This window comes from Pristis pectinata, chromosome 29, assembly GCF_009764475.1.
Source record: "Pristis pectinata isolate sPriPec2 chromosome 29, sPriPec2.1.pri, whole genome shotgun sequence".
Taxonomy (NCBI): Eukaryota; Metazoa; Chordata; class Chondrichthyes; order Rhinopristiformes; family Pristidae; genus Pristis; species Pristis pectinata.
Window position 1 is genome coordinate 4,267,985 of NC_067433.1, and position 23,858 is coordinate 4,291,842.

The window sequence follows — 23,858 nt, forward strand, 5'->3', positions numbered from 1 at the left end:
CTGCTGGGGTCTTTCCACGTGTCCATGGGATTAAAGGATACTGGCTAACAGACAGTATTAATTGATTATTTTAAAGACTGCAGGGGGTTATACAGTGGTGTCCTCTGACACTTTTGACTTCACTGTAGAATCCCGTGTGCAAAAGGCGTGGGTTCACGCACAAAACTCTGCAACTTAAAACACACTTGTTTGCTAACTTTTCCAACTCTAATGAAGGATCCTCAACCCAAAGCACTGACACTGTTTCTCTTCCCACAGATGCTGCCAGTACTTCCACTATTTTCTGTTTTTATTTTGGGCTTTTGGCATCTGCACTTTTTTGGCTACTTTCACCTTTTGTTTTTTTTTAAACCCTGTATTCTTCCTTCCCTCTCCGCCAACACCAAATCCATTGTCTTTTTACTGAGCATAGATAGTAAATGACAGCAAGCTGCTTGACCACAGGAGCCAGCACAGCTACATACCCCAACCCTGTTTTTGTTCCCTAGCCCCCGCGTGCAATCCCAGTGCTTGGGTTTCTCCCCGGCTGTTTCTGCCTTCTCTTCCTGAGCGAGAATCTCTGAGGTATTTAATCGCTTGGGAGAGGAGGGGCACACTTTTTGATGGCATGGGGCAGTATTAAACCAGGAGAAGCCAGGGACCATGTTTTCCAGCCCACAAAACTCCGTCAGCTACATAAATATTGCTGCACTTGCTAATAATTAACAGCTGCATGACAGTAGTTACTCAGTTCAATCTCAATTCCTTGGGTTAATGATAACTAAAAATTGATAAGTATACATTCCTCCTGACTGGTTGCTCCCCATCACACCAGATTAACGATAACAAAAACCCATAAATCTGTTGTAGGATCTCACTCTTGATTACACTACCATTTGCTGCTTGAAATCTGGGATTAACTCTCTGCTTGTGCTTACTTGAAATCTGTTTAACAGAAGCAGAATTATTACACTGTAAAGCAATAGAGGAAGAAATCTAAAATGTTGAGCAAACTGATGGCTGTTCTATTACTGCTGCTTAATCTCTTGTTCATGGTGAGTTTTTAACCAGCTTTCAATTAGCAAAACTTATTTTAATTGCTGCATGTCTTTTGTTACTGTGGTACAGTGGTATTTTCTGCTTCTCAGAGTAAGGTTTGGCTGCTATATAACAGCACCCAAGTGCTGTTTCTTTGGTGCCTTATACCATTGTGGGTCTGTCCGCACAGGAACCAGTAGACACTGCAGGGGCTGGACAGTGGAGATCACATTTTAATTTTAAAATGTTACGAAAGTTATAAATATGTAAACAGATTTTTTTAAACAGACCCAAAATATATCGCAGGAATAACTGTGGCAAGGAAATGAGAGGAGGGGAGACCTGATAGAAGTTTATAGAATTATGAGAGGCATAGATAGGGTAGACAGACTCTCTTTCCCAGGATAGAAATATCAAATTTATTAGGCAAGGGAGTGCCATTGTAATCTCGTTGTGTTGTTGTTGCAACAGTACAATGACAAATAAAGAAATAAAGAATAAAGAAATACTAGAGGGCATCGCTTTAAGGTGAGAGGGGGAAAGTTTAAGGGAGATGTGTAGGCAGGTTTTTATTTTACACAGAGAGTGGTGGGTGCCTGGAACGGGTTGCCAGGGGAGGTGCTGGAGGCAGACATGACAGTAGTGTGTAAGAGGTTTTTAGATATACACATGAAGGGAACGGAGGGATAGGAATCATGTGCAGGCAGATGGGATTAGTTTAATTTGGCATCATGGGTGGCACGGACATCGTGGGCTGAAGGGCCTGTTTCTGTGCTATGTTCTAAGAATCACAAGCCACATTTTATACAGCACCTTCAACCTTTGAGGGTCTTTGCAGGAGGCTCATCAAATAACATAAACCGAGGGTCACAGCACGGTGGCAGGAGGGCAGGACGAAGCTTTAACCAAGACGGGGCTCTCAGGAGCATCTTAAACACGGAGAGAAGCAGAGAGACAGCAAGGGTTAGGCAGAACATTTCCTTGGAATTGGGAGTGAATGGATCATAATGGGGGAATGCCCTGGGTAAATTTTCAAATTGCAAGTCTCCCTGCCAGCTCCCCCTCCCACCCCATTCCTTTTATCTCACCCCTCTGAGGTATGGGTGGGATGTATTTAGCAGCAGTGATGAGGTCAAATTCTCACATGAGCCATTTTATGATGGGTACAACCTTTCTACTCATCAGGCATCCTCCACCTACCTTAGCTGAAACAAGAGATGTTGGTTTCAATGAATGAGCTGTCTTGTTCCTCACAGAGGGATTTATTAATAGGATTACCGAATTGTTATGGCACAGAATTAGACCATTCTGCCCATCAGGCTTGTGCTGGCTCACAGTAGAGCAACCCCATCAGTCCATTGCCTCTCTTTTGTTTTTAAACATTCATTCATGGAGAATGGTCTTCACAGGCTGAACCAGCACTTAGTTGCCCATCCCTAGTTGCCCTTGAGAAGGTGATGGTGAGCTGCCTTCTTGAACTGCTGCAGTCTTTCAGGTGTGGCTGTTTAGGATGGGAGTTCCAGGGTTTTGACCCAGTGATGGTGAAGGAACGGCATATATTTCCAAGTCAGGACGGTGTATGGCTGGGAGGGCAACTTCCCTGTGCTTTTCCTGCCCTTGTCCTTACAGCTGGTAGAGGTGGTGGGTTTGGAAGGTGCTGTCTGAGAAGCATTGCCATAGTTTGGTGAGTTGCCATCGTTTTCCCAGAGTTCTGCAAATTATTCCCTTTCTCCCTTCTGAAAACCCGAAGTGATTCTGTGCTGACTCCCACTCTCTACACAAAAAAAAAGTTTACCTCACATCCACCTTGCATCTTTTGGCCAATGATTTGACCTTGTTCCCCCTGGTCCTTGAACTATCTGCTAATGGAACGTTCTAGGCATGTTCCACTCTCTGTGTAAAAAATGTCTCCTTTAAATTTTCCCCCTCTCACCTTAAAGCTATGCCCTCTAGCATTTGACATTTCTGCCCTGGGAAAAAGACTGTCTACCCTATCTATGCCTCTCATAATTGTATAAACTTCCATCAGATCTCTTCTTAGCCTCCAATGCTCCAGATAAAGCAATCCAAGTTTGCCCAACCTGTCTACATAGCTCATACCCTCTAATCCAGGCAGCATCCTGGTGAACCTCTTCTGCACCCTCTCCAAAGCCTCCACACCCTTCCTGTAATGCGGCAACCAGAACTGCACACAATGGAGCTGAAATACTCAACCCTGGTACCATTTGTATAAATCCTGTCCTCATCTCTCTCCAGGACTTCCAGCTACTTAACTATAATAGATTGTCACTAGAAGGCCATTAGTGACAATCTATTATTCTTAAGTAATTCTTTTTCGATCTTCTGTCCTAACATCTTCTACAGTAGTTGAATGTCAAATTTTGTTTATTAAAGGTCTCGTGAAGCAACTTTGCATTAAAAGGTGACTATAAATACAAGTTATTATTGTCGATCTACAACATATTCAATGCTGAGGGAAGGGCCCCAGACGGGACTATTGCTTCCTGGGACCAGCAAAAACAATGTTCAAAATAAATACTCAGTGAATTGTTCGAGAGGAATAATGATTCACTTGGAAGTTGCCCTTTTCTAAATTATGGAGCGGATCAGTTGCTGTCTGAATGTGGGTTGAAGTGAAGAGAGTAGAACAGGAGTAGCTGTTGTATTAGTTACTACAACAATAAAAGGAGGCCATTCAGCCCAGTGGGTCCATACTAGCTCAGAACAGTCCCATTCCTGCTGTCCTTATATTCCCGTGCCCCTGCAATTTATTCTTCCTCACAAGTCCCCTTTGTTTCTTTTGCCACTCACCTACACTAAGGGGTAATTTACAGTAACTGATTAACCTACCGGCATGTCTTTGGGATGTGAAAGGAAACTGGAGCACCCAGGGGAAGCCAACATGGTCACAGGCAGAACATGCAAACTCCACACAGACAGCGCCGGAGGTCTAGAATGTAAAAAATTGAGAATCCTCATTAAAACTGCAAAATTCCTAAGGACTTGACAGGATTGATCTGGGGCAGGTGAGGGCAGAACAGTGGACGGCTAGTATAGCACACTCAATAGGCCAAACTTAAAATTTGGCCAAGATAAAATTTATGCAAGATTTACGAGGATGCTGCCAGGACTCGAGGGCCCGAGTTATAGGGAGCGGTTGGGCAGGCTAGGACTTCATTCCTTGGAGTGTAGAAGACTGAGAAGTGACCTTACAGAGGCATATAAAATCATGAGGGGCATCAAAAGGGTGAATGCACACAGTCTTTTCCCAGGGAAGGGGATAGGTTTAGGATGAAAGGTGAAGGAATTAAAAGGGACTTGAGGAGCAACTTCTTCATGCAGAGGGTGGTGCGTACACAGAACGAGCTGCCAGAAGAAGTGGTTGAGGCGGGTACAATAACAACATTTGGATAAGTACTTGGATAGGAGGGGTATGGGCCAAACAGGCAGATGGGACTAGCTCAGTGGGCACCATGGTTGGCATGGACAAGTTGGGCTGATTGGCCTGTTTCCATGCTGTGTTACTCTGAGATCCCCTCATAGGCTTCCCTTGGCTGAGTTGCAGTTTGAGAATAAGGGGTAAACTGTCTAGGGTTGAGATGAGAGGGAATGTCTTCACTCGGATGGCCGGGGGGTGGGGGGAGGGGGAGGGTGGAATTTTTGGAATTCTCTCCCTCTGAGGGCTGTGGGGCTGTGGAGGTTCAGTCACTGAGTTGTCCATTCAATTGGTTGCTCATTCCATAATAATGAACATAATGAGGGGCAGAGATAGAGTGGACAAGCAATATCTTTTTCCCATTATTGAGAGATCCAATTCCAGAGGGCATGCATTCAAGGTGAGAGGGGGTAGGTCCAGAAGAGAACGCGAGGGGTAAGTTTTTTACTCAGAGAGTGGTGGATGCCTGGGATGCTTTGCCTGAAAGGGTGGTGGAGGCAAATTCACTGGGGGCTTTTAAGAGGGGCTTGAATGGGCACATGAATAAGAGGAAAATGGAAATGGGCATTCTGTAGGTAGGAGGGAATAGCTATGTCGGCACAACATTGTAGGCCGAAGGGCCTGTTCTGTGCTGTACTGTTTTACATTCTATAATAATGATCAAAGAAGACTGCTTCAGGAGAGTTTCATCAGATAATTTCGTGGAGATCGGCACTCCTTGGAAGCACCATCACAGGCAATAATGTTCAATGGCCAAATATGAAGTCCGTGAACGTCTCTCAATAACATAAGATACTGCGAGATCACTATCTGATCATCGCTTTGGTTAATGATTCTTTAACATTGGGCCCACGTCTGTGTTGACCATGATGCCAAATATTAGAGGAATATTTGGGGCGGGTAGTCAACAGAGTCTGCAAAGAGACTTGGATAGACTAGGAGAATGGGCAAAGAAGTGGCAAATGAAATACAGTGTTGGAAAGTGTATGGTCATGCACTTTGGTAGAAGAAATAAATGGGCAGACTATTATTTAAATGGGGACAAAATTCAAAATTCAGAGATGCAAAGGGACTTGGGAGTCCTCATGCAGGATACCCTAAAAGTTAACCTCCAGGTTGAGTTGGTGGTAAAGAAGGCGAATGCAATGTTGGCATTCATTTCTAGAGGAATAGAATATAAGAGCAGGGATGTGATGTTGAGGCTCTATAAGGCATTGGTAAGACCTCACTTGTAGCGGTTTTGGGCTCCTTATTTAAGAAAGGATGTGCTGACATTGGAGAAGGTTCAGAGAAGATTCACTAGAATGATTCCAGGAATGAGAGGGTTAACATATGAGGAACATTTGACAGCTCTTGGGCTGTACTCCTTGGAGTTCAGAAGAATGAGGGGGGACCTCATAGAAAGATTTTGAATGTTAAAAGGCCTGGACAGAGTAGATGTGGCAAAGTTGTTTCCCATGATAGGGGAGTCTAGTACGACTTCAGGATTGAAGGGCACCCATTCAGAACAGAGATGTGGAGAAATTTCTTTAGCCAGAGAGTGGTGAATCTGTGGAATTTGTTGGGCGGCTGTGGAGGCAGTCATTGGGTGTATTTAAGGCAGAGATTGATAGGTATCTGAGTAGCCAGGGCATCAAAGATTATGGTGAGAAGGCGGGAGAGTGGGGCTAAATGGGAGAATAGATCAGCTCATGATAGAATGGCAGAACAGAGTCAATGGGCTGAATGGCCGACTTCTGCTCCTTTGTCTTACGGTCTTATGGAATTAAGGGATATGGGACAGTGCAGGAAAATTGAGCTGAGGTAGAATATCATCCATAGAGTTAGACAGCAGAGAAACAGGCATTTCGGCCCACCAAGTCCATGGGGACCATCATGTACCCATCTATACTGATCCCATTTACCAGCACTTGGTCCGTAACCTTCTACACCTTGGCATTTCAAGTACTTGTCTAGATATTTCTTCAATGCTGTGGGAGTCTCTGCCTCCACCACCCCCTCAGGCAGTGCGTTCCACACTTCAACCACCACCTGAGTGAAAATGTTCTTCATCAGATCCTCTCTAAATCCCTTATGCCTTACCCTAAGCCCATTCCCTCCAGTTTTAGACTCCTCTGCTACGAAGAAAGGTTCCCTACATCTACTCCATCTACACCTCCCATAATTTTGTACACCTCCACCAGGTCCCCCCCTCAGCCTCCTCCACTACAGGGAGAACACCCAGCCCATACAGTCACTCCTTGTAAACACTCCATCCCTGGCTAAATCCTGGAGAGTCACCTTAGCTGAAATAGACACCCTGGTCTCAATGAATTGTCTTGTTCCTCAAGGAGGGATTTACAAATGGGATTACTGAACTGTTGTGGCACAGAATGAGACCATTCTGCCCATCGAGCTCATGCTGGCACCTGGTAGAGCAACCCAGTCAGTCCATTCCCCCATTCTTCTGTTTTATTCATTCAAGGGGTGTGGGCTTGGCAGGTGGAGCCAGCATTTACTGTTGAATGGCAAAAGAGGGTTGAGACCACTGAGTCTCTTAACTTTTGTTTCCTGTGCTGGGGGGGGGGGGGTAGTTCCTGGTGATGGTCACCTCGTGGAAGGGCGGTGGGGATAATGGGATGATGTCTTTGGTCCTGAAACCAGGACGGTGTAGGGCTGTCTCAAGGATGGTTCCTCTTCAGCAGGTCACCGGCGCCTTCATCCACCGGGCCGGCTACTGCGCCTTCAGCGGGGACTGCGGGAAGAATCCCGAGGTGACCAACAGTCTGCTACCGGCCAGGGTGCCCTGCCTGTACAACGGACCTGCCCTCAACCTGTCCCAGGCGCACCTGGAACTGCTGAAGAAGGTGTGCCCCACGCTCCACACCGAAGACTCCAACCCTCGGGCGTGCTGTTCTACCCGGCAGCTGAAGATGCTGGACTCCAGCCTGACCATCTCCAAAACCCTGTTGGTCCGCTGCCCGTCTTGCGTCCAGAACTTCATCAACCTCTACTGCCAGAACACATGCAGCCCCAACCAAAGCCTGCACATCAATGTCACCAGGACCTTCATGGCCAACGTCTTGGGGCAGCTGAAGGAGGCGGTGCTGGAGTACCAATGCTACTACACCAGGGAGTTTGCGGACGGCGCCTACGACTCCTGCAAGAACGTGCGGATCCCGGCCACCGGCGGCTTCGCCATCTCGCCCATGTGCGGCAAGTACGGCGCCGCCCTCTGCAACACCGAGCGCTGGCTGGGTTTCCAGGGCGACTCCAGCAACGGGCTCGCCCCCTTGGACATCGACTTCATCCTGGTGGGCAACCGGACGGAGCCCGGGGGCCGGGGCATCGTGCCTTACGGCGGCCCCTTCTGGAGGTGCAACGAGTCGGCCTCCGCCCAAGGTCAAGCCTGCTCCTGCCAAGACTGCCCCAAGTCCTGCCCCCCTATCCCGGTTCCTCTGCCACCCCCTGGACCCTGGGAGATCGGGAGCCTCCCTGGTACCTTGGTGGTCTGTCTCCTCGCCTTCTTCTCGCTGCTGGTCCTCTTCGCGCTCTTCCTGACCTGCCGCCGGGCTCTGAGGAGCAGGAGGGCGGGCAAGGCTCCGCCGGCACTGCGGGGCGCCGCGGGCTGCTCCCATAAGGTGAGTCAAGCCACCCAACTGTGGCTGACCAATGGCTTCAGGCGCTGGGGCACGGCGGTGGCGCGTCACCCGCTGCTGGTCATCGGCGCGTCGGTCATCGTGGTGGTCGTGCTCTCGGCCGGACTGACCTACATCACCCTGACCACCGACCCCGTCCAGCTGTGGTCGGCGCCCGACAGCCGCGCTCGGCGGGAGAAAGAATTCCACGACGCCAACTTCGGTCCCTTCTTCCGAACCGACCAGATCATTCTCACCGTCCGCAACCGCTCGGACTACACCTACGACTCCATCCTGTTCGGCAAGAACAAGTTCTCGGGCATCTTCTCCAAGGACATCCTGCTGGAGCTGCTGGACTTTCAGACCAGGCTCCAGAACATCGAGGTGTGGTCGGAGAAGGCCCAGAGGAACATCAGCCTCAAGGACATCTGCTACGCCCCGCTCAACCCCCAGGAGCCGCGCACCACCGACTGCGCCGTCAACAGCCTGCTGCAGTACTTCCAGAACAACAGGAGCAGGATCAACGCCGTGGCCAACCAGACCATGGGCGGGAAGGTTGGGACGGTGGACTGGAGGGACCATTTCCTCTACTGTGTCAAGTAGGTACTTGGGTCACAGCTGGAGAGAGAGGCATAGCTGGAGTGGGGCACAACGAGAGAGACACACACAGCTGGAGAGAGATGCACAGCTGGAGAGGCACAGCTGGAATGTGGGGCACAGAGTAGGGCACAGCAGAAGAGTTGAGCACTGCAGTGGGAGGCAGCTGGAGGGTGGGTCACAGCTGAAGGGGGGAGATGGAGGGTGGGGAACAGCTGGAGAGGTGATGCTGTAGAGAGGGGCAAAACTGCAGGGAGGCACAGCTGGAGTGGGACACTGTTGAAGGGTGATGTGTGGCTGGCAAGTGGGGGCAGAACTGGAGATGGGGACACAGCTGGAGTGGGTCAAAGCAGGAGCAGGGAAAGGGTCATGGTTAGAGGACAGGGCACATCTGGAGAATGGAGGGCAGCCGGAGTGTAGGGCGCAGGCGAGTTGGGCAGTGCAGTGGGATGGGATAGCTGGTGAATGGGATACAGATGGAAAATAGGGCAGAGCTGATGAGGTACAGCTGGCTTGAGGCACAGCTGGAGAATGGGGCCGTCTGCCCTTGCATCGGGGCCACTGAATCATCAGATGATGGAATGACAGGGCTTAGACATTCTGCCCATTCCTTCAGGGCTGGCTCTGAGCAGGAGCGATCCAATAACCCTCCCCCCCCCCCCCCTTCCCGTCTATTCAGTATTTATCCAATTCCTGTTTGAAAGTTCCTGTTGAAACTGCTTCCACTGGCCCTCAGATGGTGCAGCTACGTGTGGACATTGTCTACCTTCTTCCTCAACCCCTCTGTCAATTATTGTAAACCTGTTCCCACTAATTGCTGATTCACCTGCTGCACAGATTTTGTTTAGCAAATCAAACACCTTTCATGTTTGCTCCATTACGATTTCCCTGGGCTACCTCTGTTCCAAACAGAACTGCCTGTTTCAACAGAAACAAAGTCTTTCATTCCGTGACCAGTGTGGTAAATCTCCTCACTGCATCCCTCCTAAAGCCTGGATGCAGTACTGGTGCCCAGCAAGTGCTTTGCTAATTGGTTTATTATTGTCACATGTACCAAGGTATAGTGAAAAACTTTGCCTTGCATGCCATCCATGCAGATTACTTCAAAACATAAGTACATCAAGGTAGTACAAATGCAGAATATAGTGTTACACTTACAATTACCACCCTGCTCTGCCTTTGTTGACAAATCCGAGCATCCCATGCATGTTTTTAACAGTCTCCCAAACTTGTCCTGTTGCCATTAAAGTCATATCCTTCAGCTCCTTTTCAAAATACACCATGTGGGCTCATTCCACCTGCTCAGACTTCCTCACAGAATTCCTCGTAACTCTATGCCTTAAATTTCATCGCCCCACCTTTTCATGACTCTGCCCACACCCTCTTCTCACTGCCAACACACCTTCGTACGATTTGCAAGCTTACTAAGCTGTCAAATTTGCATCAAAGTCTAACCCCTTATCTACCTCTGCCTCCACAAGATCTCCCCTAATCAGACCCACCCTTCCTCTGACCCTTCCCACCATAACAATTCATTCTGAGTTTCCTTTTGCTGCTAATCTGTGCTCATGCTTTAAATTTCTGGGCGTTAACATATCGGATGACCTGTCCTGGGCCCAGCGCATAGTTACAATCACAAGGAAGGCACGCCAGCGTCTTTACTTTCTTAGGTCACTAAGGAGGTTTGGCTCATCATCAAACACTCTAACAAACTTCTACGATGTACTGTTGAAAGTATCCTGACTGGTTGCATCATGGTCTGGTACAGTAATTCCAATGCGCAGGAATGTAGAGGCTGCAGAGAATAGTGGACTCAGCCCAATACATCATAGGCACATCCCTCCCCACCATCAGTAGTAGTGACAAGAAGGCAACATCCATCATCAAAGATCCCCACCATCCGGGCCATGCCATCTTCTCACAGCTACCATCGGGCACGAGGTACAGAAGCCTGAAGTCCCACACCACCAGGTTCAGGAACAGCTACTTCCCTTCAACCATTCGGTTCTTCAACCAACCGGCAAAACCCTATACAGTTTAGCAACACTTTGATCACTTTGCACTAAAATGGACTTTGTCTCTTCTGTTGTTCTAATTGTGTTCTTTCTTGTAAAAAAAATTGTGTATAATTTATGTTTACTTTATGTTTTTCTTGTGAATGCTGCTTATCTGATGCTCTGTGCCTGTGATGCTGCTGCAAGTAAGTTTTTCATTGCGCCTGTGCACACATGTGACAGTAAACTGGACTTTGACTTTGCTTTAGCTTTGCCCTATTTCTTCCCTGTTCTGCTCTGTACCTGTTTCTTTTGTTTTTAGCATGTTTTTTTCCCTGTAATAAACCCGTACATTCATGTAATCATCCTTTATGTGTTGAATTTTAATCCCTGCAGGTCTGATCATTCAGGAAGTTGTAGTATGCAATGACCTTCCATTTCCACCTGCAGGGATGTGTCCAGCCTGAATACAAATCCATGCTTTCCGAAAGCCTCTCATTGTGCCCTTATAGATTGGGAAGTATGGGAAGTCTCCATGTTGATTGTCCAGGACCCCTCCCACCCTGGTCATTCTCTCTTCTCCCCCCCTCCCCTCAGACAAAAGATACAAAAGCTTGAGAACACGTACCACCAGGCTCAAGGACAGCTTCTGTCCCGCTGTTATCAGATTCTTGAACACTCCTCCCATAGGCTAAAAGATGAACTCTTGATCTCCCAATCTACCTTACTGTGGCCTTGCAACTTATTGTCTACCTGCAGTGCACTTTCTCTGTAACTGTGACACTATATTCTGCATTCTGTTTTCCTTTTTACTGCCGCGATGTACTTATGTATGGAACGATCTGTCTGGATGGCACGCAGACAAAAGCTTTTCACTGTATCTCGGTACATGTGACAACGATAAACCAATTACCAGTTCCATTTTGGCTTCTCGGCTGCAGCGGCGCTCTGAAAGTGAGAACATCTTTCTTTCCACAGCTCTCCCCTTTCGTTCAAGGACAATACAGCCATGGGAATGAGCTGCATGGCAGATTATGGAGCACCAGTTTTTCCATTCTTGGCTGTTGGTGGATATACAGGTAAGATATTCAATGGCCTGGTTTGTGGCGAAGCCATTCAGCACGGAAACAGACCCTTTGGCCCATCCAGCCTGTTACCGACCATCAACCACCCATTTACACCAATTCACACCCGGGCAGCTTTCTACGTTGTTGGTAGATTCTGGCACTGTGGCTATATTGGAACTGCTTGGCTTGAGGCATTGAATTGTTCTCAAGGACAGATCAGTACGGAGGCATTTACAACTCCTGTAGTCTTTTCTGTATCCTGTACACTTGGGTGTTTTGTTTAACATCGTTTGGAGAGGTTGTTGGGTGACCTGACCACTTTTAATCCTATTATACTTTTGTACAGAACTAAGGGCTCAGAAATATAAGACAGTTGCTAATAAATCTGATGAAAATTTCAGGAGCATCTACTTCACGCAGAAAGTGATGAGAATAACAGCAAAAGCACTTTGATTAGTTTGCCAGGGCATTGCAGAGGGAAGTTAAACAACATGAATGAACCAAATGGCTTTAAACACCATCTGATACATTCATGATTATGCTATAAATTCAATTCATTTAATAAACAAAATTTGATCTCCCTAGATACGAGGGTGGAATTTGAATTATCTGCCTCCCATGGAGGAAAGCACATTTCCTTTTTCTTTCCTCTAATCTTTACCCCAATTACTTCAAATCTCTGGTCCTTGATTTTTGACCCTTCTGCTAAGGGAAGTAGGTGCATCCTATTGACTCTGTATCAGTCCCTCATTCACCTCAGTTAAGAATCGCTTTGGTCTCCTTTGTTCCAGGGCTGACATTAAGGCTTCTTTTGGGGGCACGTTGTAAGCCTATGAGCTCCACAAGGGCAGCAGGTGCATGGGAACACCATCCCTTGCAGGTCCCCACTATAAGTAGCACACAATTCTCACTTGGAAATATACCACTGTTCCTTCACCATTGCTGGGTCTAAGTCCTGGAACTCCCTCCCTAACAGCACTGTGGGAGCATTTTCATTACATACAGCAAGGCTCAGCACAGCCTTTGCAAGGACAGCCATGGACAGCCTTACCAGTGACACCACATCACATTAATGAATAATATGTTCAGGGAACTTGTATTTGTGGAAAAACTTCAGCTGAGAATATGGAGAGAAGAGAGAAATGGTTGAATATGAGAAATGAATGCCAGGATCTGAATTGATTATTGAAGCAATTCCTCAAAACTCTTGATCCACTGCATAATAATTGGTTTAATTCCTGGGTTTCAGAGGTTACAACGGAGTGTAGACAGGATGCAGAGTTGGGTGGAGAAGTGGCAGATGGAGTTCAGTCCGAAAAAGTGTGAAGTGAATATACTTTGGAAGATTGAACTTGAAGGCAGAGTACAGGGTTAATGGCAGGATTCTTAGCAGTGTGGAGGAACAGAGGGATCTTGGTGTCCACGTCCATTGATCCCTCTAAGTTGCGCAAGTTGATAGGATGGATAAGAAGACGTATGGTATGCTGGACTTCGTTAGTCGGGGGATTGAGTTCAAGAGCCGTGAGGTAATGTTGCAGCTCTATAAAACTCTGGTTGGACCACATTTAGAGTATTGTGTCCAGTTCTGGTTGCCTCATTATATGAAGGATGTGGAAGCTTTAGAGAGGGTGTAGAAGAGACTTACCAGGATGCTGCCTGGATTAGAGAACATGTCTTATGAGGACAGGTTGAGCGGGCTAGGGCTTTACTCTTCCGAGTGACAGAGGATGAGAGGCGACTTAATAGAGGTGTATAAGATTATGAGGGGCATAGGTTGAGTGGACAGCCAGCACCTTTTCCCCAGGGTGTCAATGGCCAATACCAGAGGACATCAGTTTAAGGTGAGTGGAGGAAAGTTCAGGGGAGATGTCAGAGGTAGGTTTTTCACACAGAGAGTGGCGGGTGCCTGGAACGCACTGCGGGGGGTGGTGGTAGAAGAGGCTGACACAATAGGCTGACACAATAAGACTCTTAGATAGGCACATGGATGTAAGAAAAATGGGTTATGGGCTGTGTAGGAGGGAAGGGTTAGATTGATTGTGGAGTAGGTTTATATAGGTCAGCACAACATCGTGGGCCGAAGGGCCTGCACTGTGCTGTACTGGTCTATGTTCTATTCCCACCCAGTAAACCATCTTCCCCAAAATTTAACAAAGCCTGGAAAATCCAGAGGGATGGGACTCTACCTGGCACTTAACTTCCCATTCAGTTTAGTTCCTTGAAGCATTGGGTTCAGACATGCCCCTTCCTATTGGGACTGGGGTCAAGTTCACTCCAGGCTGTGGTTCTGCACCAGCCTTCCACTTTAACCTTTGCTTTGTTGTCTAACAGGTGAAGATTTCACTCAAGCCCAAGCATTCATCATGACATTCTCTCTAAACAGCTACCATTCTAATGACCCCAAATACGAATACGCATTGCTCTGGGAGAAAGAATACTTAAAAATTCTACAGCAGTATAAGCAGAACGAATCCATCAGTTTCAGCTTTGTCTATATGGCTGAGGTATGGTATTTCCAAAGGCTTGACCCTATTGTTTTTTACTTTTAATAGCCCTCTTGAACACAAAATAGGAGCAGGAGGAGGCCACTCGCCCCTCAAGCCTGCCCCACCTTTAATATGATCATGGTTAATCTACACTGGCCTCAACTCATCCTCTGTGGCAGTTCCCCCATCGACTCCTGGTCAAGCCAATACCCATGGCACTAAAGCCTCAATCCTTAGTACTCTGAAGAGCTGCTTAACTCTCCACAAGAGGCTCTCCAAGGAGAGGCAAGAGCTGGGCAAGTCCTTGGTGGAGATGGCATTGCCCTGCTTTAGCCTCTCCACAGCCTCTGGGGCAGGACAAGAGGGTCCTGAGCACCTGAGAAAGTTAGTACATTGGGGGTCCTGCAGCAGTCAGCCTTGGCATCCTGACACATGGTCAATCAAATTGCCTTGGTATCTCATTGCTTGGCTTAATACCCTGCTGACCCCGTTTCTACAGAGCTTCTCCTGATCTCAGGACATCCCAAAGGGCCCTGCACCCAATGGAATACACATTGTGACTTTACTGATGCAGAAAAGCACAGCAAAATCCCAGAAACACTAATGTAACACCAAACTAAATACATAGGGAAGCTGCTTTGGTAACTTCAGTGGAAGGGTAAGTATTGGCCAAGACTGCAAGAGAGGAGGGAAGTGGAGGGTGGGGTGTGGGCTGTATTATGCGGGGTGGGGAGGGGGGGGTGGGTAGCGCAGGGATGCAAGCAGCTTCCCTGCTCTTGGAGACACAAGGGACTGTAGATGCTGGAATCTGGAGCAACAAATGATCTGAATTCAGAATTCAGAATTAGGTTTATTATCACTGGCGTAAGTCATGAAATTTGTTGCTTTGCAGCAGCAGTACAGTGCAAGGCATAAAAATTACAATAACTTACAAAAATAAATAGTGCAAAAGAGGAATAACAAGGTAGTGTTCACGGGTTCAAGGAATTGTCGACGTTTCGGATCAAAGCCCTGCATCAGTCCTGATGCAGGGTCACGACCCAAAACATCATCAATTCCTTTCCCCCAACAGATGCTGCTCGACCCACTGAGTTCCTCCAGCAGATTTTTGTTGCTTCCCTGCTCTTTGGCTTCCTGCAGTAACCGAACAGGTTTCTCGATGACAACTCTGAGCAAACTTAGAACTTTGGTCTTTGTTGGAAGTTCTATTGGGCACCAAGACATGGGCAGACACGGATTTCACCAGAAGGGATACAATCAATCCCTCAGATTATTGTATTTTTTTTCCTTTTCCAAGGGTGGTTTATTCAGTGATTACAGATTACATGATACACACGATTTACAGTTTCAAATTATAACATGGTCATCACTATCCAGAACATACTCAAGCCCCCGTGGCGCCCACTGGTCCTGGAAATCCCCCATTGTACCCGTGAATACCGCGTGTTCCTTCTCCAGGGACACATGGGCACAGATGTAACCCCGGAAGAGGGGGAGGCAATTGGCTCGGGCAGAACCCTTGACTGCCCACCTCAGATCATTGTGGCCTTCGGATGAACATTGACTAGGCAGCAGGTGAAATCCAATTTCCCAGTGCTCGATGTTTGGACATGATGGCTTCATCAAAGGAAGCAACACCTCCCCGTAATATGCCTCCCTCTGAGGTAATATCTGCATCAGTACAACCCTCGCTTCGCTCCGATTGCTGCCACATTGACCATCCTGAGCTGATCGTCCTGCTCTCAACAGGTCTCAACAGAAAGGTAGCTTGGGTGACGTGTGATCTAAGGGTTTGTTTCCACTTGTGTTTGCAGCGCTCCTTGGAAGATGAAATTAACAGAACCACAGCAGAGGATATTCCAATTTTCGCCATCAGTTACTTGGTTATATTTGTTTACATTGCTTTGGCCCTTGGAGAGTACACTAGCTGGAGAACCATTATGGTACGTAACTTGCTTTTTTCATTGAACTTTTTCTCCAACAAACAGGTCCTGAAAACAAGTAATACCCAATTTCTCCCACTCTTTAAAAACTACATCAGTCATGGAAGGTTTAAAAAAACAATTAGAAAAGATGGGACTAAACAAAGAAAATCTCGATAAGCCAAACTATTTTCTAAATTGTAACCAAATCCTCAAAGCGTGTTTAACTACCAGATTATCGGTTAGTTTATTTAATGATAAAGGAAGTGATGAGCCACGCAAAGAAATAATAGAAAAATTTTTAACAGAATTAGCTTCCAAAGAAACTCATACTGGACAAGCCTCATGATTAATGTAAGAATCTTTACATTGAACCTTTTCTGAAAGCTTTAGTTTAAATCTTATTATCGATCGGATCCTGAGGCATTTTGACAGGGTGGATGTGGGGACAACGTTTCCTGTTGTGGGAGAATCTGGGACTAAAGGTCACTGATTAAAAAGAAAAGGTCTCCTATTTAACACGGAGGAGGTGAAGTTTTTTTTATCTCAGAGGATCATCAAGCTTTGGAACTCTCTTCCTCAAAGGGTGGTGGAAGTAGAGTCATAGAGAGATTCAGCATAGAAAGAGGCCCTGCAGCTCACCAAGTCCATCGAGCTACTAATCCTACCCTAACCCATTTTAGTCTCCCCCCACATTCCCATCAACTCCCCCCAGAGTCTACAACTCATCTGTATACGAGGGGTACTTTAAGGAGGCCAATTAAACTTTCAACCCACACATTTTAGGGATGTGGGACATCAGTGGGGGTTGTGGGGATGGGGAACCCCCACTGATGCAGGGAGAACATGCAAACTCCACACAGACAGCACCTGAAGTCAGGATCGAACCTTGGTCACTGAGGTAGAGAGGCAGCAGCTCTACCAGCTACACCAATGTGCCACCCAAATATTTTGAATATATTTGTGTATTTTTAAGGCAGAGGTAGATAGGTTCTTGATAAGCAAAGGTTACCAGGGCAGGAGGGAATGAGATCAGTCAGATCAGCCATGATCTTATTAAAGTGACCGAGTAGCTTACTGTGCTCCTAATTCATATGTTGATATCTTTGTATTTAGCTCTTCTAAGGGAGAATAATGAGGGGTTTGGTGGAGTGGGTCACCCATCGACTTCTAACCTGCACTAATTGAAAGGGAACCAGAGCAACTTTTTTCATTGGCAATTTGTTTATTGTTGTCACGTGTACCGAGACACAGTGAAAGACTTTGTCTGCGTGCCATCCAGACAGAGCATTCCATACATTGGTTCAAGATAGTAAAAAGGGAAAAACGATGGTAGAATGCAGAATACAGTGTTACAGTTACAGAGAAAGTGCAGTGCAGGTAGACAATAAGGTGCAAAAGCCATGACCAGGTAGATTGTGAAGTCAAGAGTTCACCTTTGTCGTACAAGAGGTCTGTTCAAGAGTTTTATAACAGCGGGATAGAAACTGTCCTTGAGTCTGGTGGTGCGTGCTTTCAAGCTTTTGTATCTTCTGCCCGATGGGAGGGGGGATAAGAGAGAATGACCGGGGTGGGTGGGGTCTTCGCTTCTGTTGACTGCTTTCCCGAGGTAGCGGGAAGTGTAGACAGAGTCAATGGAGGGGAGGCTGGTTTCTGTCACAGACTAGGCAGCTTTCACAACTCTCTACAGTTTCTTGTGGTCCTGGGCAGACCAGTTGCTGTACCAGGCCGTGATACATCCGGATAGGATGCTCACTGTGGTGCATCCATAAAAATTGGTGAGGGTCATCAGGGGCACTTCCATTTATGGAATCTTCTGGCACAGCTTGAAGTCACCGTGCTGGCCCTCTGGAAGGGTTACCCACGGCTCTGTCGTGCTCCACTTGTGCTGGTGGTGTTAGTGATGCTGCTTATAGTGTTTGGGAGATGGGTTTGGCTCAACAAAAGGATGGAGTGGAGGAAACCTTCTCTGGATTGATTCCTGGGATGGAAAGCATGCTGTATGAAGACAGATTAAGCAGACTGGGCTTGTACTCCCTAGAGTTTAGGAGAATGAAAAGCAATCTCCCTGATGCATACAAAATTCTTGTAGGGCTTTACAGGGTAGATATGAGAGGAATATTTCTCTTGACTGAGCCCAAAATAAGGGCCACTCAGGAATGAGAAAGGAAGAAGTTTCTTCACTCAGAGGGCAGTGAATCTTTGGAATTCTCTACTCAAGAGGGCTGTGGAGGGGCAGACACGGTGGTGTAGTGGTTAGTGTAACGCTACTACAGCACCAGCGACCCGGGTTCAATTCTGGCCGCTGTCTGTAAGGAGTTTGTACGTTCTCCCCGTATCTGTGTGGGTTTCCTCCAGGTGCCCCCAGTTTCCTCCCACATTCCAAAGACGTACGGGTTAGGAGTTGTGGGTATGCTATGTTGGCGCCGGTAGAGTGGCAACACTTGCGGGCTGCCCCCAGCACATTCTCGGTAACGCAAAAAGATGCATTTCACTGTGTGTTTTGATGTACATGTGACTAGTAAATAAATATCTTATCTTATTCAGGAGAAAGATTAATAGATTTTTGAATGTTCAGGGAATCAAGGGATATGGGGTTAGTGCAGAGGAATGGCACTGAGGTAAAAGATTTGATGGCCCTTTGATAAGTCTGCACCCCTTGTGTTTTGTTGCTGGTTTACTACTAAACTACTGGTGGCCCAGTTATGGCTTGATATCCAAATACTGGAGAATGAATTGCTTTAAACCACTTTCCTTCATCAGGGTGAATCAGATGTAAACAGATGTGACAATGTAATAAAAGGAAGAAACAGTGGAAAGTGTGACAAAGCGTTGACTATTGATTTACTTCTGGATTCTTTTGATCCACAGATCGATTCGAAGATTACGCTTGGACTGGGCGGAATTCTTGTGGTGTTGGGAGCCGTCCTATCATCCATGGGCTTTTATGCTTATATCGGAGTTCCCTCCTCCCTTGTCATTCTGGAGGTGGTACCCTTTCTGGTACTTGCTGTGGGCGCAGACAACATATTCATCCTCGTTCTTCAGTACCAGGTCAGTTCCAGGAGAACCAGGCTCCGTAAAGAATTCACAACCTCACCTGGTTGTAAAATTGCATTTAATCTTTGATTTCCTGCTCACTTGCGTTGCAAAAGTCTGCAATGATTTATCTGGCTGGAATTTCAATTGCATTTAACAGTTTCTTTGGCATCATGCAACTGAAAATTACTTGTTTTTCTGGAGCGAAACACAGTAATGACTATTTTTGGATTATTTTGCTTCCCTTGGAAGAGTTGACTAGTTATGAGACACTGTTGTGACCCCAACAGGATTTCCACTTCAATGGCATTCATAGAGTTATACAGCATAGTAACAGGCCCTTCGGCCCAACTCACCCATGCTGACCAAGATGCCTGCCTACATTTGCCTGTGTTTGGCCCGTAGAGCATTTTAACATGACAGGAAATGGATATAAAGTGAGAGGTGGAAAGTTTAAAGGAAATGTGTAAGGCAAGTTGTTTTTTTACACAGAGAGGGGTAGGTGCCTGGAACGGGCTGCCAGGGGTGGTCATAGAGTCATACAGCACGGAACCAGGCCCTTTAGCGCAACTGGTCCATGCCAACCAAGATTCCCATCTATGCCAGGCCCATTTACCCGTGTTTGGCCTATATTCCTCTAAACCTTTCCAATCCATGTACCTGTCCAATTACTTTTTAAACATTGGTAGTTGTACCTGCCTCTACCACCTCCTCTGGCAGCTCATTCCATATACCCACCCCCCCTTCTGCGTGGAAAAACTTGCCCCTCAGGTCTTCTTTAAATCTCTCCCCTCTCACCTTAGATCTATGCCCTCTAGTTTTAGACTCCCCAGCTAGATGACATCGTGTGCCACACATTGGACTATATTGCCCTGTCGGGATAGGCTACTATTGGGACAACACACCCTCCATCCTGGAAAGTCCTGTGGGTAAGTATACGATTACCTACATCCTGGGCACCCCCTCATCCACCCTGCACCAACCCCCTCCTCACTTTCCAGTCTATTCTGCTACTTTACTCCAACACCCCTAAGCACCAGAGCCCCCTACCCCAGTAACGGCTCCCTTCCAGCCCTATCCCCGTGCTCCTCCTAATCTCACCGGGTTTGGTTTACAGCACTCCCTTTAAACTCGCCAGGCTCACTGGAAAATTTATTATTCTGCTGTGAATTGTAAGTGTGATGGTGCATTACTGGGATTAATATCCAGTATACAGAGCATGCTGGATTATTGGAGTTTTACTAATTGGACGGACCAGGGAACTTGGTTCTGAATCCCACAAATGGAGATAAGCAGGAAGGTCTCAACCGTTGTGTGTGGGTACGTTGTCAGCAAGCTCCTGCCTGTAAGTTGAAACAGAAGGCTATCTGAACAAGGGGATGTGGAGCCACCCCCAGCTCCCCACCCTGAGCAGTTCATCAAAACCCAGCCCAGGCGTCTTGCTCCTGACAGAACGTGCTTGCTGACTCTGACCTTCCCTTCACAGAGGGACGAGAGGAGAGCGGGAGAGTGTCGGGAGGAGCAGATTGGCCGTGTGCTGGGAGACGTGGCTCCCAGCATGCTCCTCTGCAGCTTCTCGGAGTCTGTCTGTTTCTTTCTTGGTAAGAGTTGCATTTCATTTTACTTCTTCGCCTGAAGAATGGAGAACAGTGCTCACACGTGGAGGGGTTAGAACTTTCCCCAGGAGAGCCTCATGCAGCATAAAGACTCCAGCACAAACCAGTTAAGGTCAAAACCAAGTTTATTGTCAGATGCACAAGTCCATGTGTGCACAGGTGCAATGAAAAACTTAGTTGCAGCAGCATCACAGGCACACAGCATCAGTTAATCAGCATTCACAAGAAAAACATAAATTAAACATAAATTAAACACAATTTTTACAAGAAAGAACACAATTAGAACAAAAAAATCAAAGACCACTTTAGTGCAAAGTGACCAAAGTGGTCATAGTGTTGCTAAACTGTAGTGATTAGGGTTGTGCCGGTTGGTTCAAAAACCGAATGGTTGAAGGGAAGAAGCTGTTCTTACCAAATTTGTTTCGACCAAATTTGCATAGAGTCACAGTCATACAGCACGGAATGACAATGGTTCTCAGGTCCCGAGCTTGTGCCAACCATCAAACTCCGATTTACACTAATCCTACGTTAATCCCATTTTATTGTCCCCACATTCCCAGCAACTCCTCCCAGATATTCCAACTCACCTACAAACTTGGGGCAATTCACAGTGGCCAAGTACCCTGCCAGCCTCGTATGGGTGGGATGTGGGTGGAAACCAGAGTGCCTGGAGGAAACCCACACACACTTATAGGGAGAACATGCAAACTCCGCATGGACAGCACCGGAGGTCAGGATCAAACCTTCTCCATCTCCACCTCCATTATATGGCCTGACTTCACCCCCTGCCTCAGCTCAGTTGGTGATGGAAACCCTCATCCACACCTTTATTACCTCCAGATGTGATATTTCCAACACCCAATTTGTTGACCCCATTCGTTTCCTTTCCGAAACTCTGCTGTCCATGTGTTGTCTCTCACTCTGACATTTCCACCACAACATTCTGATTAAGCAACGCCTGAATTTTCAGATTATCCTCCTTTTGAAATCCCTCAACGGTTTCACCCCTCCCTATCTCTGTACCTCCAAGATACAGTACCTACACTCTTCCAATTCTGGTCTCCTGATAACCCCGTAGTTTAATTGTTCCACTTGTATCTTAAGTTTCCAAGGCTCTAATCTTTGGAAATCCCTCCCTAAACATCTCCACCTCCACATTTCTGCCACTTAAAATGCTCCTTAAAACTTTTGAGTAAGGCTTTATATCTGACCTAGTTTCTCCTCTGGACATCAGCTTTTCTTTTGATTACACACCTCAGATATTTAGTTAAATGGAAGAGCTCTGTGAGTGGTGATTTGATCACCAGGTTAGTTATTAAGACAGAATGCAGCAGCTAGCAACGATGCTACCTCACAGCTCCAGTGATCCAGGTTCATTCCTGAACTCGGGTTCTGTCTGTGTTTGCATGTTCTCCTTGTGAATACATGTGTTTCCTCCGGGTGCTCCAGTTTCCTCCCACATCCTAAAGGCTTGGTAGGTTAATTGGCCGCTGTATATTGCCCCCAGTTAGGTAGGAGTTAGAATCTGGAGGAACTGATGGGAATATGCGGAGAATGAAACAGGATTAGTGTAAATGGGAGCGTGATGGTCTGTGTGGAAGTGGGCAAGGGTCCTGTGTCTATGCTGTTTGACTGTATGACCACTCACACAGGACAATAACCTAGAACTTTAACCTCGATCGTTCCTCTAACCCTGGCGGATCTGTGCAAGAGTAGAGCGGTGGCGAAGCCTTGCTGTTAGAGAGTAGCCAGCTGTTCCTGCCCAAAAATAATTAGAGGATTTAAATCATCATTTGCTATTAGTGTTGGTACGGATAGTTATTGCTGCTTTACTGGTCCTAGTGACTGCCTGGTTTAAAAGGGAATGTTGCCACAGGTGCCCTCACCAAGATGCCAGCGGTCCGCACGTTTGCACTGTATGCAGCACTGGCTGTGTTCCTCGATTTTCTGCTCCAGATGTCGGCATTCGTAGCCCTGTTGTCCCTGGATGTTCGGAGAGAGGAGGTACTCTGCGCTCACCCTGCCTTGATTCTGGCTCTTAATTGCAGTGATTAATCCCATGAAGCTTTTGTACAATCAAACGGTGGTGATCACTGGTGTATAAGCATTATTTTAACACAAAATTAATATGGCCACAAAGAACTTGCCACTTTGATTAATCCATTTCTGTGATTGATAAATGTAAGATGTAAAATCACACATTACATTAACTCTGTATTAGGAGCATATCACTAACTGATCTTATTCTGGTCACTCTTGTAGGCAGCCAGATTTGACATATGTTGCTGTGTGCATTCGAAAAATAGAAAGAAGAAGAAAAGGAGAGAAGGTTTCTTGCTAACCTTAATGAGAAAGTATTATGCCCCTTTTCTACTCCATTCTGTTACAAGAATTATTGTGGTAAGAGAAAAACTAAGTTCTGGAGTTTGATTCAAGGATGCATGAAATAAGAACAAAAGAAGCTGGAAACATTCAGCAGGACAGGCAGAATCTGTGGAGAGAGAAACTGTTAATGCATCAGATGACTGTTTCTCTTTGCACAATGCTGCCCAACCTCCTGAGTTTCTACAGCATTTTTCCATTTTCTGTTTTTAGGTCATGTTGGCTCAGTTTATTCCTACTTGACTGGATAGGTCTCACAACCTCGCCGTTAACAGCACATTACAGAGACCAAGGACTTCAATGTGCTGGTAACTGCCCTCCATTAAGCCATTTCGACTCATGCTATCGGAGACATTCCCTTTGTTCTACACATCGCTCCCCCACCTTCTCTCCCACTGACAACTAATTCTTATCTCTCTTTCCCAGTTCTCGCTGAAGAGTTGCAGACCTGAAACATTAACTGTTTCTCTTTCCGCAGATGCTGCCTGACCTGCTGAGTCTTTCCTTTTTCTGTTTTCTCTCCAGATTTCCAGCATCTGGATTTTTTTTTCTGATTTTCAGCTAGACACAATAAGTTTGTGCAGAGCATTGGCTAGAACTTGGAGCTTTGTGCACAGTTCAACAATTTAACATGGAGTACGTCGTGGCAACTTTGCACCGGCCAATGAGTTGGGTTTGAGGTGGG

The 23,858-nt window shown here is 46.7% G+C and overlaps 1 protein-coding gene across 1 annotated transcript in view; it reads left to right on the forward strand.

Moving 5' to 3' along the window:
• Positions 1 to 889: 889 nt before the first annotated feature.
• Positions 890 to 23,858, forward strand: part of npc1l1 (NPC1-like 1) — a 54,479-nt gene continuing 31,510 nt past the window's right edge. Inside the window, exons 1-9 of the mRNA XM_052040779.1 lie at positions 890 to 1,034; positions 7,135 to 8,669; positions 11,640 to 11,740; positions 14,060 to 14,232; positions 16,029 to 16,157; positions 19,008 to 19,190; positions 20,662 to 20,776; positions 22,668 to 22,795; positions 23,054 to 23,191. Of these exons, the coding sequence (XP_051896739.1) occupies positions 981 to 1,034; positions 7,135 to 8,669; positions 11,640 to 11,740; positions 14,060 to 14,232; positions 16,029 to 16,157; positions 19,008 to 19,190; positions 20,662 to 20,776; positions 22,668 to 22,795; positions 23,054 to 23,191 (2,556 nt within the window). The 5' untranslated portion in view covers positions 890 to 980. The remainder of the gene's footprint in view (positions 1,035 to 7,134; positions 8,670 to 11,639; positions 11,741 to 14,059; positions 14,233 to 16,028; positions 16,158 to 19,007; positions 19,191 to 20,661; positions 20,777 to 22,667; positions 22,796 to 23,053; positions 23,192 to 23,858) is intronic.